The sequence below is a fragment of the Carcharodon carcharias genome, chromosome 9 (genome assembly GCF_017639515.1).
Source record: "Carcharodon carcharias isolate sCarCar2 chromosome 9, sCarCar2.pri, whole genome shotgun sequence".
In the NCBI taxonomy this organism is placed as follows: Eukaryota; Metazoa; Chordata; class Chondrichthyes; order Lamniformes; family Lamnidae; genus Carcharodon; species Carcharodon carcharias.
The window spans coordinates 3,089,407-3,103,255 of record NC_054475.1 but is presented as its reverse complement, the minus strand read 5'-3'; the positions used below and the strand labels follow the sequence as shown (position 1 = coordinate 3,103,255).

At 42.2% G+C, this 13,849-nt stretch overlaps 1 protein-coding gene across 4 annotated transcripts in view; it reads right to left on the bottom strand.

Annotated features, from left to right (window-relative positions):
• LOC121282515 (plasma membrane calcium-transporting ATPase 1-like) overlaps positions 1 to 13,849 on the bottom strand; it is a 270,618-nt gene that overhangs the window by 41,112 nt on the left and 215,657 nt on the right. For all 4 annotated transcript variants that reach the window (XM_041196229.1, XM_041196230.1, XM_041196228.1 and 1 more), the window contains exons 14-15: positions 10,434 to 10,521; positions 3,023 to 3,129 (exon numbers count right to left, since the gene is read on the bottom strand). In XM_041196229.1, the coding sequence (XP_041052163.1) occupies positions 3,023 to 3,129; positions 10,434 to 10,521 (195 nt within the window). The remainder of the gene's footprint in view (positions 1 to 3,022; positions 3,130 to 10,433; positions 10,522 to 13,849) is intronic.

Below are 13,849 nucleotides of genomic sequence, written 5' to 3'. Positions count from 1 at the left end.
ATTATTACTGAAAAATACCACCTCCATCAGTTATTTCAATGATTTTTAGGTGCAAATACATGATAGTCTCTGAACATTAAAACATGCAGACCGGGCGCATTTTCAGTTCTTCAGAATTTAATGCCTTTGAAGTCTCTTTTACTCAAACACATTGTATTGTCAGTCAAGAATGAAGTGGTCCGCATCTTAGAAATGCATCTGCAAGCTCTCAAAACCCGCTGGATGGTTGGATGGTTCCTTGCAATGTTATATGACCATTTTAGTCTAAAAGCAGCTAATAAGATTCTCCTCACTATTATAAAACACCAGATACTGGTGCTTTGTCTAACAATGAATGGATCGTATCCCTTTGAAGCATCATTTGACCGAACAGGAAGCTCAACTGTCTAATATGATCTGTTAAGCGAGTGGGACGTGGAGACAGAAAAGCGACACTGCTTGTTTTTTCCTCCGTGCATTTAGAAAAATTTACTTTTATACTGAAAACAAACCTTCTTTAAAGGCTTTAAAACATGTAGGCAAGACAATAATGTCCTATTGGTATGCAAGAACATTAAAAAGGCAAGATATAAATATTTACTTTAGTGTCTTCACCATGTAATGGTAACAATTATATCAACTACTAGGAACTGAAGTAGGCCATTTAGCCCTCCCCCACCCCACCTCCTGAAGCTTGCTTTGACATTCTATGGGGTCATTACTGATCTGCAAATTAACTCAATCTCCCAGTCTTGGTTCCATAACCATCAATACCCTTGCCTAACAAAATCTAACAACAAGTTATTAAACTCGAGCGAAGATATAAAATAAACCCATGCATCCTGGTATATATCAAATTCTGAAACAGAAGGTAATAACAAAAAGATACTTCAGCGCAATTAAAATTACAATGAAGATTTCAGATATTCTTCACACAATATCGCTCCTTCCGAGGCACTGGAAAACACCGCTGGTTGGGTACGGTGAGGGGGAGAAGAGAGTTGAAGTGCAGGCGATCGGCGCCCCTGACTGGGGGCACACCATTTTACGTGGGCAGGCCAATTAAGGCCAGCCCAACATGCTGTGCGCTCCCCGTGCGGACCAGAGGGGGGGAGGGGGGGAAATCCCTAAACCTGTGAGCGCGTTCATTCGCTCATGCGCACAAAAGAACGCACTCTTCTCCCTGAGCCTAAGTGCTGCCTCAGGGAGATCGGCTCTACAGTAAAAAAAAAATTAAAAATAGAAAAAAAAATTCCTGACATCCCTTCATGTCACCCTGTCACATGAGTTGGTACATCACAGAATTACAGTGCAGAAGAGGCCCTTCAGCCCATTGATTCTGCACCAACATGTGAGAAACACCTGACCTACCTACATAATCCCATTTTCCAGCACTTGGCCCATAGCCTTGAATGTTATGATGAGCCAAGTGCCCATCCAGGTACTTTTTAAAGGGTGTGAGGCAACCCGCTTCCACCACCCTCCCAGGCAGCGCATTCCAGACCATCACCACCCTCTGGGTAAAGAAGTTTTTCCTCACATCCCCGCTAAACCTCCTGCCCCCTTGTGACTGACCCTTCAACTAAGGGGAACAGCTGCTCCCTATCCACCCTGTCCATGCCCCTCAATCTTGGACACCTCGATCAGGTTGCCCCTCAGTCTTCTCTGCTCCAACAAAAACAACCCAAGTCTATCCAACCTCTCTTCATAACTTAAATGTTTCATCCCAGGCAACATCCTGGTGAATCTCCTCTGCACCCTCTCCAGTGCAATCACATCCTTCCTATAATGTGGCGACCAGAACTGCACACAGTACTCCAGCTGTGGCCTCACCAAGGTTCTATACAACTCCAACATGACCTCCCTACTTTTGTAAACTATGCCTCGATTGATAAAGGCAAGTATCCCATATGCCTTTTTCACCACCCTACTGACATGCCCTGCTGCCTTAAAAGACCTATGGACACACACGCCAAGGTCTCTTTGTTCCTCAGAACTTCCTGGTGTCATGCCATTCATTGAAGACTTCCTTGTCAAATTACTCCTTCAAAAGTGTATCACCTCACACTTTTCACACCATCTGCCACTTATCTGCCCATTTGACCATCCCGTCTATATCTTCCCGTAGCCCAAGACACTTAACCTCACTGATAACCACCTGGCCAATTTTTGTGTCATCTGCAAACTTACTAATACATGTCCATAATTTTTTAAAAAACTTTAAATTTTTAAAAACCTACATGAAATATTATCCCGCCCGTGGATGAGGTTTGATGCTTTTTCTAATGCCCGCCAGGGGCCCTGGCCTGCCTGCCAACCTTAAGGTTGGACGGGCAGGTCCATTAATTACTTAATTGACTCTGTCAATGATCTCAATTGGCCATTGACAGGTTGGCATGCGTACAGCTGATTTTGCTGAGCTCCCGCCTACCTGAAAATTTAAAAGGGGCGCGTTGATGTTGGGAGTTCCGCCCAATGTCACCTAGCATCATTTTACGCGTTGGCGAGTGGGACCCCCCGCCCCAACCAGGAAAATCCAGGGTCCTTGCAGCAGTTTTGAGTCTCCTGTTTAAGGAGAGCAGTCAGGCACTCCCAGAATGTGATTTCATATTTTCAGGCCCTGCTCAGATGCACTAAGGTTCCTCACACATGTTGTGCACGTGGCAACATTTTCCTTCAACCTGACCATGGGAGGCAGCTCTAGTTTGCAAAATTGCAAGGAACACATTGTCTTTGTAAGGCTGACCTGTCTGTCTGAAACATGGCTGCCTATTAGGCAGAAAGGATCCCATGACACTATCCACGTGAACAGGCAAATGTTTCAATTGAAAGACAGCACTTCCAATAATGCAACACTCCTTCAGCATTGCAATGAAGTATTAAACAAGATTACACACTCAAATCCCTTGACTGAGGTTTGAATCGTAAGCAATGGTGCTACCACGAAGCCAGAGTTACACTTCTAAATTTGACCAAGTATTTCATTGACCAAGTGGCTACAATTTAGTGATTCTTCGATGTATTGCGAAAAATAAAAGTGTACCATAGCAAAGCCAACGTCAGCCTTCTTCAGCGCTGGACCATCATTTGTCCCATCGCCAGTCACAGCCACCACCTGTCGCATCTCTCCAATTGTGCTGTCAATGATACCTGTTTAAACAAATTGAAGTTCAACTGAAGTCATGCAATTGCCTTATGATGATCGGACAATGTGCAATTATTAATGGGGAAATATTGGCACTCTTTTGGAAAGCAGAGAAATGATTCAATTTTCACCATTATTTTATCTATGATTAGCAAAAACATCTCAATATCATAGCCCATCAATGACAAATAATGCAAAATTTCTGCCGCTAATAACTTTCCAGCAATTATATTGTATATTTCACCATCAAATTGTACGCTGGATGTACTAAAGGTGGACAGATGTTTGTTATGACACAGCCGATGGTAAGTGCTGAGTTTTTCAAATCCCAAAGGATAACTTGAAACAACTGTCACAACTTGTTTTGCAATTTGTATAAATTTTGGGGTGCGTGCCTTAAATTCAGTCGTGATAAGATCACCAAGTCTTATAGTTTTTACAAAACTAGATTAAACATTTATTAATAAGAGAAATTATTTTAAATACATACATAGATCTACAAATTACTGCTATGAAAACTTCTAAGTTACCTACTTAATCTGACTTCCAGTTACACTTTCATTAAGGTAACAGTAAGGCACAGATTTTAAAAGACCCATGCAAAGTGACACACACTACCTTGAATCAGTCGAATTCAAAGTGAGTTTTCTTAACTTCAGTTCTTCAAAAACAGCAGCTCGAGGCATAGGTGCTGAAGGCTTATCACACTTGTTAGGTCTTAAAAATACCCTTACACACTTCGCTCCTTTATACATATTTTCCCCTTTGAATGCGAATTCCCATTGTTTCACTATGTCTTTGGACTTTATCTTTCTGATAATAAAAATCTCTTATAGCACTAAGTTTTACCAGTAATCTTTGGGAAAAATAAACACACTGTTTCTAAATTTCACCTGGCTAGGTGACGGCTTTCACCCCTCCTTTGAAATCAATCTAGTTTGGTTTATTTAAAAGTGCAAATGTCCTTTTACACCTTACATTGTAAACTTCCCTCATGTTTACCATGTTTACATCGAAGCCTTCAGACCAGCTGCCTTTAATCCAATTAAGTCTCTCATACACACAGACACAGATACCACTATTTTATAATAAATTCCAATAACATTGAGAATTATTATATCTTCCCGACAATGATTTAAACATTTTAATGTAAGTTTCTATCTGTATTGTCAAATTTTTTTCTTTTACATATATAATTTTGCCTATTCAGAATTGATGAAAATCATGAATGCAAATTTGAGCATTTGCTTTGATTCAATTTAGCACATACCTGTCGGTTTATAACTTCATTTCTCACACTGGGGTTGAAACCCAGATTAATGCAATTGTTTCTGTTCCCTGTTCCCAAATTTACTGCTCACTAGCCACACTTGTAGGCATTTCTTACTCTTCCCATTGAGTGAGCGAAGGAGCGTCCAATGTAATTACTTTGGTTTGGCCACATAAGACGTTATGCCACTCAGCAAAGAGCTACATGAAGACTAGTCTAAGGAAACTTCACTCAAAGATGCTAAAAGTCTCACAAAATGCTTTGGATTGGGGGAGAGTGGATTTTAGTAAAATAAGGCAGGGTCTGGCCAAGGTAGACAGGGAATAGCTACTACAGAGGACCAGGTTGGGGGGGCATTCAAAAAGGAAATGGGGAGGGTACAGGCTCAACATGTTCCCCCTAGGGTGATAGGAAGGAGTAACAAGCTCAGCGAACCATGGATGACCAGAGATATTCAGGATATGATGAGAAGGAAAAGAGAGGCTTTTAGCAGGTACAAGGGAAGCAAATCAGCGGACGCATTAGTGGAGTACATAAAGTGCAGGGTGGAGCTTAAGAAAGCAATTAGGAGAGCAAAGAGGGGATATGAGAAAGCTCTGGCTGGTAACAGTAGGGAAAATCCAAAGATATTCTAAGAGTATATCAATGGGAAGAGGATAACCAGGGAAAGAGTAGGGCCCAATAGGGACCATAGGGGCAATCTATGGGTGGAGCCAGAGGACATCGATAGAGTGTTGAACGAATATTTCACATCTATCTTCACCCAAGAGAATGAGGATGAAGGTATCGAACTCGGGGAGAGATACTGCGAGATTCTTGAGAAAGTTGATATAGGGAGTGATAAGGTATTGGAGGTATTGGTAGGCTTAAAAGTGGACAAATCTCCAGTTTCTGATGATTTGTGTCCCAGACTGCTGAGGGAGGTAAGGGAGGAGATTGCAAGGGCTCTGACCCACATTTTTAACTCCTTTCTGGCCATGGGGTAGGTGCCAGAGGACTGGAGAATAGCTAATGTGGTTCGCTATTTAAGAAGGATTGTAGAGATAAGCCAGGGAACTACAGGCCAGTGAATCTTACATCAGTAGTAGGGAAACTATTGGAGAAAATTCTGAAGGAGAGAATCTATCCCCACTTGGAGAGGCAAGGTTTGATCAGGGATAGACAGCATGGCTTTGTCAGAGGTATGTCATGCCTAACAAATTTGATTGATTTTTTTGAGGAGGTGACCATGTGTGTAGATGAGGGTAGTGCAGTTGATGTAGTTTAAATGGATTTCAACAAAGTCCTTGACAAGGTCCCACATGGGAGACTTATAAAGAAGGCAAATGCACATGGGATACAGGGTAATTTGATAAGGTGGATTCAAAATTGGCTTAGTTGTAGGGGACAGAGGGTGATGACAGAAGGATGCTTTAGGGACTGGAAGCCGGTGTCCAGTGGCGTATCACAGGGATCTGTGCTGGGTTCCCTATTATTCGTCATTTATATGAACGATATAGATGACCATGTGGGGGGTAGGATTAGTAAGATGGCAGAAGACACAAAGATTGGCCGGGTGGTTAACAGTGAGCTTGAGTGTCTCGGGCTACAGGAAGATACAGACGGGATGGTCAAATGGGCAGATAAGTGGCAGATGGAATTTAACCCTGAAAAGTGAGAGATGATACACTTTGGAAGGGGTAATTTGACAAGGAAGTATTCAATGAACGGCATGACACTAGGAAGTTCTGAGGAACAAAGGGGCCTTGGCATGTGTGTCCATAGATCTCTGAAGGCGGAGGGGCATGTTAGTGGGGTGGTGAAAAAGGCATATGGGACACTTGCCTTTATCAGTCGAGGCATAGATTACAAAAGTAGAGAGGTCATGTTGGAGTTGTATAGAACCTTGGTGAGGCCACAGCTGAAGTACTGTGTGCAGTTCTGGTCACCACATTATAGGAAGGATGTGATTGCACTAGAGAGGGTGCAGAGGAGATTCACCAGGGTGTTGCCTGGGATGAAACATTTAAGTTATGAAGAGAGGTTGGGTAGACTTGGGTTGTTTTCATTGGAGCAGAGAAGACTGAGGGGTGACCTGATTGAGGTGTACAAGATTATGAGGGGCATGTTCCCCTTAGTTGAAGTCAGTCACGAGGGGGCATAAGTTCAAGGTGAGGGGCAGGAGGTTTAGGGGGGATGTGAGGAAAAACATTTTTACCCAGACGATGGTGACGGTCTGGAATGTGCTGCCTGGGAGGGTGGTGGAGGCGGATTGCCTCACACCCTTTAAAAAGTACCTGGATGAGCACTTGGCACGTCATAACATCAAGGCTATGGGCCAAGTGCTGATAAGTGGGATTAGCTAGGTAGGTCAGGTGTTTCTCACATGTCAGTGCAGACTCGATGGGCCATAGGGCCTCTTCTGCACTGTGAGATTCAGTGAACACATCAGGGCTAATGCAAATATTAGACTGTTGAAATATGTGTTTATGTTTATAAAACACTTCCAGCACAATTAGTCAAAATAGCTCTGGCAGGTTAAATCTTGCTTCTTGGGGAGGTATTCCAGTGAACACCCCCTGACCATTAACAAAGTAGCACTCACTGTGTCAGTGTGTCAACATATTCACAAGATAGCAATTCATAGGAATTGTCATGAAAGCAAGACTGACATGTACACAACTATCTAAGCATTTATGAATTTAGTAATATTGGAGTAATCAAAGCAAAATGCTGTGGTTGCTGTAGATCTGAAATAAAAACAAAGTGCTGGAAATACTCAGCAGGTCTGGCAGCATCTGTGGAGAGAGAAACAGATGTTTTGAGCTCAATGTAACTCTTCTTCGGTCTAAAGACGTCATACAGGCTCAAAATGTTAACTCTGTTTCTCTCTCCACAGATGCTGCCAGACCCGCTGAGTTTTCCAGCATTTTGTTTTTATTGGAGTAATCAATACTGGGTAATTAAACTTTAAACTCCTGCTTATTCCTACCCATGAGATATTAATTCATATTTCTGCCAAGCACAAAGAGGAGCAGTCAAGAACAACCTTCATGAAATCCTAAAGATATCAATTGTTCATTTTCTTTTAAAACTGAATGTCCTACTTCAAAAACTATCAATGCACTTTTAGAAAATAAATATATAAAAATAAAAAAAAATGAAATGTTTTTAATCTTTGCTTCTAATGGGCAGTAAGAAAAGGTGCAGTCTCAAACTCCACTGTTAAAATCTGTACAAAGTAGAGAGCATTGGGTATTATTCTACACAAATTCTGATCTCTAAACTTTTCTGTATAAACAGCTGCAGCCTCGTTTCCCTCGTCTCACATATGCAGAGCTCCCTCCTGTGTATAATGTGCTCTTTTCATAAAAACCAAAGTGGCTTTTCATCAAGGAGCATTGCTCTCTTGAAATATGTTTGAAAACTGGAGAGAAAGGAGGGGAGCAAGAAATATCGTTCCTATCAGGTCATAAAAATTAAAGTCATTGCGCTCTATTTTAAATTTTAATCAGATTTTTCTCCAAAGGCTGTGCTCCAAAGGGACTTTTGCTTTCAGCACATTTTGAAAAAGAGAACAATGAATACCCTAGAGCCTTTCAGCTGTTTTGGAAACAGTTTTTCTTGAAGCAGTTTTCCTCCCCATCAGTTCTGGGTTACAGTGTCACAAGTACTGGTGAAGCCTCACACACCCATGATTAATCTTTATTTTTGTGTGATCCTTGACAGTGAGTGCTTGTAGGCGTTTCCAGTAGTGGTCACTGAATGATAATCAATTAGTGATCCTTCATACTCTTCTACTTCTATCCAAAGGACATAAAGGCCAATTGTATTGCGCCTAACGCTGCACTGGCTGGGATGGAATAACTCAGTAGAGTCTGGGGATCAAAGCTGGCATGCTCCTGGCTTGTATGGCTCCAAAATTACGTGATTAACTTGCAGAATCACAGAGGGAGAAGCAGAACATGTTTTTGTTCCAATAGCAAGTGTCCCGGGGGGGAACAGGGCGCAGCAATCTGGAGGGAGAGATAAAGTAAAATTGAGAGGAGAATGTTGAAGCGCTTTTAGCCAAGGATCATAAATCATTGCATGATATGATTTTTAAGCACACCCACTTTTTCAAAGGCACTAACTTCCCCAAGCTGGCATTCCAGGTGTATCAAGTGGCGTGCCACAGTGATCAGTGCCAGGGCCTCAACTTTTAACAATTCATATAAATGACTTGGATGAAGGGACAAAAGCCAAGGTATGGTTGCTAAATTTGCTGATGACACAAAGATAGGTAGGCAAGTAAGTTGTGAAGAGGATGTAAGGAGGCTATAAAGTGACATAGGCAGAAATCTCAGAAAGCATTATAACACGGGCAAATGTGAAATTGTCAATTTTGGCAGGAAGAATAAAAAAGCATATTATCTAAATGGTGAGAGATTGCAGAGCTCGGAGATTCAGAGGGACCTGGGTGTCCTAGTGCATGAATCACAAAAGGCTAGTATGTGAGTACAGCAAATAAATAGGAAAGCTCATAGAATGGTATCATTTATTGTGAGGGGAATTGAATATAACAGGGAGGTTACGCTTTAGTTGAACAGGGCACTGGTGAGAATACATTTGGAGTACTACGTACAGTATTGGTCTCCTTATTTAAGGAAGGATGTAAATGCTCTAGAAGCAGTTCACAGAAGGCTTATCAGACTAATACCTGGTATGGGCAGGCTGCCTATTGAGGAAAGTTGGTCAGGCTGGGCTTGTATCCACTGGAGTTTAGAAGAGTAAGAGTGGAACTTGATTGCAACCTTTAAGGTCCTGAGGGGTCTTGACAGGGTGGATGCGAGAGGATACTTCCTCTTGTGGGAGAATCTAGAACTAGGGGGGTCACTGTTTAAAAATAAGGGGCTGCTCATTTAAGAGAGATGAGAATAATTTCAAGTTAGCGCTAACTACCTGGTGGGGGAAAACTTTTTTCTTATCTACAGCCTCATGACACATGGATCTCAAACATAGCAAAGGCATTCAGTTGACATCAGCTGCAGTCTCAGAAATGGAAACTGTACCGAGCCAATACTGAAGGCCCTAAATCAGCATCTAAGGATAAGTGCAGATTCTGTGAAGCTGTTTATCAACACACTGTGTGGCAAATGCTGTCCGAGTAGATCTTTGTGGAGTTTCAGGCATAAATTAGCTTTGTATAGGCTGTGGGGAAAGATTTAAAGTAAAGATGCTTCCTACAAGATAAGGGATATTAGTTATCATAAAAGCATTTTTAAAGGGCTGGGGTGGGTATATGTTAACAGAAAAAGCTAACCTCCTATTTTTCAATGTGACAGGTAATCTTCCTACCAACTGTTTAGATTTTGCCCTCCAACAGTTCGCATGATTCATTTGCAGAGGCCTAATACGTCAGAACAGGATACACTAAGTTGACCACGGTTGTTTTAGGTACAAAAACGCTCAATGGTTGTTTTCTGTGGACAGAAATAACCCTATTTTAAAACTAGTACAAACCAAATTAGTTTAACTGAAATAGATTCACATTTTTCACTTCTGGATTGAAATCAAATAAGCAAGTTTCAAGCGCAGGTTCTAGCTTTTAAATTGTGTTTGGTTTATTTGTGCTTCATTTTGCACAGATGTTTGTATCTGCCTAGATTCTTTGCAATCAGCTGGTATTTGTATTTTGTAACACTTATTGAAAACATTCTTTAAAAGGACAGAACAAAAGCAATCCACAATATATTGGAATTATAAACCATATCAATATAAAAAATTTCAAGCTGTATTCCATATAACTGCACTTCTCAAATGCAACTTCACAGGTATAAACCAATCTGCATCACTGTTCAGCTTTCCCCTTACTGTCACCAACTGTTGACCTGCAACATCAAGGAGATGCTGAAAAACAGTTTAAAGTCATCCCTTTTCTCCCCCCCATATAACTTGAACCCAAAATCAAGAAAACATTTTTAGACGACAACCTGCAGATTGCACATCCAATTCTCTGGTATATCTGTTTAAGTAGAAAACAGTGCAGCTGTGTTACTGAACGAAACCTTATTTGAATACCTTTCACTAGTGTGTGTTTATCTGTTGGCGATGATCGTGCGAGGACACGGAGACTTGGCCAGACCTTATCAAGACGATCTTGCTCCACCTTAAAAAAAAATTCAATATTAAATCTCGATGCAGTTACTGACTAAAACCAGGAAATAATATCATTCAGCATGCTCTCTAAGTATACTCATTAGTTTGTGAAGCATCCAAAAAGTAAAGTTCACGAACCAAAATGCTGATTACTTATTACATACATTTTCTTTGATTTACGAATTCACATGATGACAGACATATTGCCTTACATTCTCCCAAGTTGTACTGGTGCAGAAAGAGCTTTGGGAGGGTATTTGCTGTTTTTTGGAAATGAACTAACACAGGGTCTTGGCTTGATACTCTGTGGAGAGCAAAATTCACTCATCGCTTTCGATGAGCTGTGTGAGAGTGTTTCAAATTTGGAAACAAGGAGTCAGTTTCTATTTCCTGCCCACAAATTGGGGAACTCCTAGACAGCAGAGTTCCTGCCTTGACATTTATTGAAGGAACACACCATAGCTGTGTGTCCTATATCTGGAATATAGTTGGGCGTCCACGTTGAAAGCTCCACGCCTTGCGTCTGATTTGACGCACACACCCACGCACATACCTCAGTTTATAGCAAATCAAAACACAGGGCAAAGAACTATGTAAGTGAAAGTGAAACTACATTCCAAGTATAGAAAACACAGCTATGGGGTGTCCTTTCAATAGACATCAAAAGATCTCGACAATGTTGAAAGCAGATTGCAGCCAAAATGTATCAAGATGTTGGCCATTGAGACATGATGTTAAGACGTTGACAATAGGGACATAGGAAAAATAGAATTTATATATGCTTTCAGAGGAGGGAAATATACATAAGCCGAAATTTTCTACCTGCGCAACGTGAAGCAGACTGACTTTGTTGCAGTTTGTAAGATTATCTTAATTTAAACAATGCATTTGAGCTCCAGATACCAAGAACACCACTGACTTGGAGCTCATCCATTTGTGGGCAGGAAATAGAAACTAACTCATTGTTGCAAAATCTGAAACACTCACATAACTCCCAATGAAAGTGATGGGGGAGTTCTGCTCTGCAGCAACACAATTCCTCTACCTTCACTTCTTCCTCTGGATGAGAACCAGGTACCAGTGGAACTGATTCTAATAGCACATCAGGGCATACAGTGTGTTGTCAATCTCTAACCATCTTAAGCGTCACCAAGGTACATCTAACCCGGCTGAAAGGTTGACCCAGAGGGGAGTACACTGGCTGACTAAAAGCACAAATGAGCAAGAAAAGGCTATGGAACATGGAAAGAAAGACAATGCCAGGAAAGAAAAGATAGATCACCCCTTGGCTGAAGAGTTTCTGGGGGGTGGGGCCGGGTGGTGATGTAGTGACATTGTCACTGGACTAGTGACCCAGGGTAATGCTCTGGGGATCCAGATGGTGATTCAATCGATAAAAATTTGTTCTTAAAAGTCTAATGACGACCATGAAACCATTGTCGATTGTTGTAAAAACCTATCTGGTTCAATAATGTCCTTTAGGGAAGGAAATCTGCCACCCTTACCTGGTCTGGCCTACATGTGACTCCAGACTCTCAGCAATGTGGCTGTCTCTTAAATACCCTCTGAAATGGCCTAGCAAGCCTCTCAGTTATATCAAACCACTACGCAGTCTAAAAGGAATGAAACCGGACAAACCACCAGGCACCGGAAACAACAAACTCAACCTTGTTGACCCTCCGAAGTCCTCCTTACTAACATCTGGGGGGCCTTGTGCCAAAATTGAGAGAGCTGTCTCACAGACTAGTCAAGGAACAGCCTGACATATTCATATTCACTGAATCATGCCTTAAAGATAATGTCCCAGACACCACTATCACCATCCATGAGTATGTCCTGTCTTACTGGCAGAGGCGGCAGCACAGTGGTATACAGTTGGGAGAGTGTTGCCCTGGGAGTCCTCAACATCGACTCCAGACCACATGAAGTCTCATGGCATCAGGTCAAACATGGGCATGGAAACCTCCTGATTACAAACTTAATACGCCCCCCACAGCTGAACAATCAGTACTCCTCCAAGTTGAACACCATTTGGAGGAAGCACTGAGGGTAGCAAGGGCACAGAATGTGCCGTGGATGAGGGATCCTCAATGTCCATCACAAGAGTGGCTCGGTAGCACCACTACTGACTGAGCTGGCTGAGTTCTAAAGGACATAGCTGCTAGACTGGGTCTGATGCAGGTGATGAGAGAACCAACAAAAGGGAAAAACATACTTGATCTCATCCCCAGCAAACTGTCTGACACAGAAGCATCAATCCATGACAGTATCGTTATAAGTGACCATCGTACAGCCCTTGTGGAGACAAAGACCTGTCTTCACATTGAGAAAACCCTCCATCGTTTTGTGTGGCACTACCGCCCATGCTAAATGGGATAGATTTCAAACAGATCCAGCAACTCAAGGCTGGGCAACCATGAGGCACTGTGGACCATTAGCAGAATTGTACTTGAACTCAATCTGTAATGTCACGGCTCGGAATATCCCCCACTCTACCATTACCAAGCCAGCGGATCAACCCTGGTTCAATGAAGCGATTCCATAACCATTGGATGACGTCTAAGCTTTGCAGTCCTGCCACGTCCAGTCATGACTGGTGGCGGACAATTAAACAACTCACTGGAGGAGGAGGTTCCACAAATATCCTCATCTCCCCATCAATGATGGGGAACCCAGCATATCAGTGCAAAAGATAAGGCTGAAGCATTTGTACCTATTTTCAGCCTGAAGTGCTGAGTGGATGATCCATCTCAGCCTTATCTGGAGGTCCCCAGCATCACAGATACCACTCTACAGCCAATTCGATTCACTCCATATGATATCAAGAGAAGGCTGAAGCCACTGGATAGTGCAAAGGCTATGGGCCCTAACAATATTCCAGCAATAGTACTGAAGACTTATGCTCCAGAACTTGCCGTGCCCCTAGACAAGCTGCTCCAGTACAGTGTCTGTACTAGAACAGTGGCATCCACCCAGCTATGTGGAAAATTGCCCAGGTATGTCCTGTACACAAAAAGCAGGACAAACCAGACAATTATCATCACATCAGTCTACTCTCCAGCACCAGTAAATTAATGGAAGGAGTCATCAACAGTGCTATCATATGGCAATTGCTTAGCAATAATCTGCTCACTGACACAGAATGTGTGTTCTACTAGGGTTACTCAGCTCCTGATCTCATTACAGCCTTGGTTTAAACATAGACAAAAGAGCTGAACTCCCGAGGTGAGGAGAGAGTGACTGCCCTTGACATCAAGGCAGCATTGGACTGTGTGGCATCAAGAAACCCCAGCAAAACTGGAGTCAATGGTGTTCGAATCATATCGCTCAATACTGAA